The 3,271-nt window shown below is 56.9% G+C and overlaps 1 protein-coding gene across 1 annotated transcript; it reads left to right on the forward strand.

Moving 5' to 3' along the window:
- The first annotated feature begins 921 nt into the window (after positions 1 to 921).
- On the forward strand, positions 922 to 3,271 carry HARBI1 (harbinger transposase derived 1). The gene is made up of 2 exons (XM_009991255.2): positions 922 to 1,902; positions 2,468 to 3,271. The coding sequence occupies exons 1-2, from the start codon at positions 1,233 to 1,235 to the stop codon at positions 2,842 to 2,844; spliced, it is 1,047 nt and encodes a 348-aa protein (XP_009989557.1). The 5' UTR covers positions 922 to 1,232; the 3' UTR covers positions 2,845 to 3,271.

Genomic DNA, 3,271 nt, shown 5'->3' on the forward strand with positions numbered 1-3,271 from the left:
GTCGGCTCATCCCGCGCGGAGGCCCGGCTGCCCGAGGGGGGCCCGCCGCCCCGCTCCCCCGCCGTGCCCCGGGGTCTCCTCAGCGCCCCACTCGGGCACGGGGGGCTCCCCGCGACCTCGGGCCCGGTACCGGCGCTTCCAAGCCCCAGGAGCCCCGGGGCTCCGGCCAGCGCCCTACTCCGCCTCCTCCTTGGCCCCGGCGCCCGGGCCGGCGGGGGTCTCGCAGCCGGCCGGCTCCGCTGCAGCTCGCCGCGGGTGTCGGCGCCTGTGGGGGTGCGGGGCCGGCGGCGAGGCTCGGGCTGCCGTTGCCCTCAGAGCCGCGGCCTGCGCCGCGCCGCCGCCATCACCGCCGCCGCCGCTGTTTGTTTTCATCCGCTGCGGGAGGAGGGAGGAAGGGAGGGAGGTGCCTGGGTGTCGGCGGCGGCACTTTCCACACGGAGCCGCCGCTGCCGTCCCCCGCCCTCCCGCGCCGCTCCGGGCCGGCGGGCTGGCAGCGGGAGGAGCCGGGGGCTGAGACAGGAGGGGCAGCGCCCGCCGCCGCGCCCGTCAGAAGCCCCTCGCTGTGGCGAATCTGCCGCAGCCGACGCGGGCGCCTCGGCGGGGTGGCGATAAGGGCCGCCCCCCCGCCGCGGACGCCGGGCTGGTGGGCGGCGCGGCCGTGGGCGCCCCGGCAGTGGGGGTTGCGTGGAAGCGGCCGCAGGCCGGGTCGAAACGCCCGGCGGGGGACCGGGCGCTGCCGGCGGGGCTGCTCCGCTGCCCCGGAGCGCAGCGGCGTCCGGCACGGGCAGGGCCCGCCGGGCCGGTTTCACCCGCCCGACGGCAACGGGGCGGCGGACGGACACACGCACACGGCTCTCGGCGGTTCGTGTCTCTGCCATTCCGGGTGAGAACGTGGCCGGGTCGGCGGTGACTGCGGACGGTCCCCAAACCCGGCAAGGGGGCTGCTGTGGTGCGTCAGCCCCCTTCCCGTCGCGGGAAGTAAATTCCTGTCGGTGCCGGGCCCCCTCCCGCCAGGCAGGGCTGGAGGGTTGTCGGCTCCTTAGTGAGCCCCCCTGCTTCCACCCCCGTGCTTTTGAAAGCACAAAGAAGTAAAAGGATTTGTGCATAACGTGGATGGTAACGGAGCCTGAAAGGCCGGCCGGTAAAACCCTCCTGAGTCTCCTTCCTGTTTGGTTTATGCGGGTGAAAGCTCTGTAACGGAGGAGCCCCGGAGAACTGCCCGGCTGTTAGCCATGGCCGTACCTATTGCAGTTCTTGACTGTGACCTCTTGCTCTATGGCCGCGGACACAGGACTTTGGATCGCTTCAAGTTGGAGGATGTCACGGATGAGTATCTAGTATCCACGTACGGCTTTCCCCGACAGTTCATTTACTACCTGGTGGGTCTCCTGGGAGCCAGTCTCTCTCGGCCTACGCAGCGGTCTAGGGCCATCAGTCCAGAGACGCAGATACTTGCTGCACTGGGTTTCTATACTTCCGGGTCCTTCCAGACTCGCATGGGGGATGCTATTGGCATTAGTCAAGCCTCCATGAGCCGCTGCGTTGCCAATGTAACTGAGGCATTGGTGGAACGAGCCTCACAGTTTATTCACTTTCCTGAGGATGAAGCTACTGTTCAGAGCCTGAAGGATGACTTTTATGGACTGGCAGGCATGCCGGGAGTGCTGGGGGTGGTTGACTGCATCCACGTGGCAATCAAAGCACCAAATGCTGAGGACCTGTCCTATGTGAACCGAAAGGGTCTCCATTCTCTGAACTGCCTGATGGTGTGTGATGCCAGAGGAGTCCTCCTGAGTGCAGAAACGCACTGGCCAGGCAGCCTGCCCGACTGCATGGTGCTACAGCAGGCAGCCCTTACAAGCCGGTTTGAAACTGAGCTACATAAAAATGGCTGGCTACTCGGTAAGTCAATTTTTCATCATTGTTTTCTGTAGAAAGTCTATTGTATGTTGGCTCCTCTCTGAGTCTAGACCCTCTGGGCACAAGTGATACGTTTACTGCTGATTGCTTTCCTGCAAATTCCTTGACATTTGCGATTCAGTTTGGACAATCCTTCTCTTAGAAGTCTAGAACTTCCAATCTGTGTTTTATAAAGTCTGATTATTGTATGTATGAGTTTACATTCATTCTGTTAAGACCTTGTTTTCAGTGTCCTCCACCTTTCTAAGCTGAATTATGCAATTTCTAATTCTATGTAGGGTCCTAGTCCAGCTGTCTTTCAGTGTATTACGTAGTAAATGAATTTTCTTAAAACTCTTGTGTTCTTCCAGGACTTCCCGGTGTAAAACAGAATGTCTTTATTTTGTTGTTTGTCGCACTTGTAGACTTGAGTTACGTGTTTTCTCCTGCCTTCTGTTTTAGCCACAGAAATAAGTTGTTCTGTATCTGCAGTACCAGAAAACCGAGGGTAAAGAGCTGCAATCCATGTAGGTATGTAACCTGTCCTCCTCCTTTTCACTGCTAACAGGTGACAGCTCCTTCTTTCTCCGAACGTGGCTGATGACCCCTCTGCATATCCCTGAGACACCTGCAGAATATCGTTACAACATGGCGCATTCTGCCACTCACAATGTCATTGAGCGGACGTTCAGAACCATTCGATCACGTTTCCGCTGCCTGGACGGGTCCAAAGGCACCCTGCAGTATTCTCCAGAGAAATCCAGCCACATCATTCTGGCCTGCTGTGTGCTCCATAACATCTCCCTGGAACACGGGCTGGACGTGTGGTCTTCTCCGGCCACAGGACACATGGAACAACCGGAAGAAGAGTACGAGCAAATGGAATCATTGGACTCGGAAGCCTGTCGTGTTCGTCAGGAGCTTTTACTGACTCATTTTAGCTAATGTTGTGACAGAGGGAAGGCTTCTAACGGTTCATCTGGGAAGACATACAGAGGAAATATGCCCCTTCCTCTACTTTAAGCTTGTAAGGACTAAGTAGACATGAGACGGAGAAATTTTACTCTCTTTATTTCAGGCAGTATTCTGTACTTCTCTTGATCTCTCCAGAGATGCAATTTAATTGCTAAACTTTTGCTGTTGTGATGCTTATAGACTCCCCTTTCATCTGATTTAGAGAACAATGTGACTAATGTGAAATCAGTGGAGAAACCTGGGAAGTCGTTTTGATAATGATGAAAAATCTGCAAGCGTGGCACTGTTTTAAAAAGCAACGATTCTATGCTGCTTTGTAAGCCAAAACATTTATGATTAATTTTTAAACAGTATTTCACACAAATTAAACTCCATACGGATTCCTGTCTACCTTGAA

The sequence above is a fragment of the Tauraco erythrolophus genome, chromosome 6 (assembly GCF_009769465.1).
Source record: "Tauraco erythrolophus isolate bTauEry1 chromosome 6, bTauEry1.pri, whole genome shotgun sequence".
NCBI classification, from domain to species: domain Eukaryota; kingdom Metazoa; phylum Chordata; class Aves; order Musophagiformes; family Musophagidae; genus Tauraco; species Tauraco erythrolophus.

Excerpts from the sequence above, each read along its gene's own strand:
- HARBI1 (XM_009991255.2), top strand. The coding sequence starts at position 1,233 with ATGGCCGTACCTATTGCAGTTCTTGACTGTGACCTCTTGCTCTATGGC. Across the intron at positions 1,903-2,467 it reads TAAAAATGGCTGGCTACTCG|GTGACAGCTCCTTCTTTCTC; the intron begins GTAAGTCAATTT and ends CACTGCTAACAG.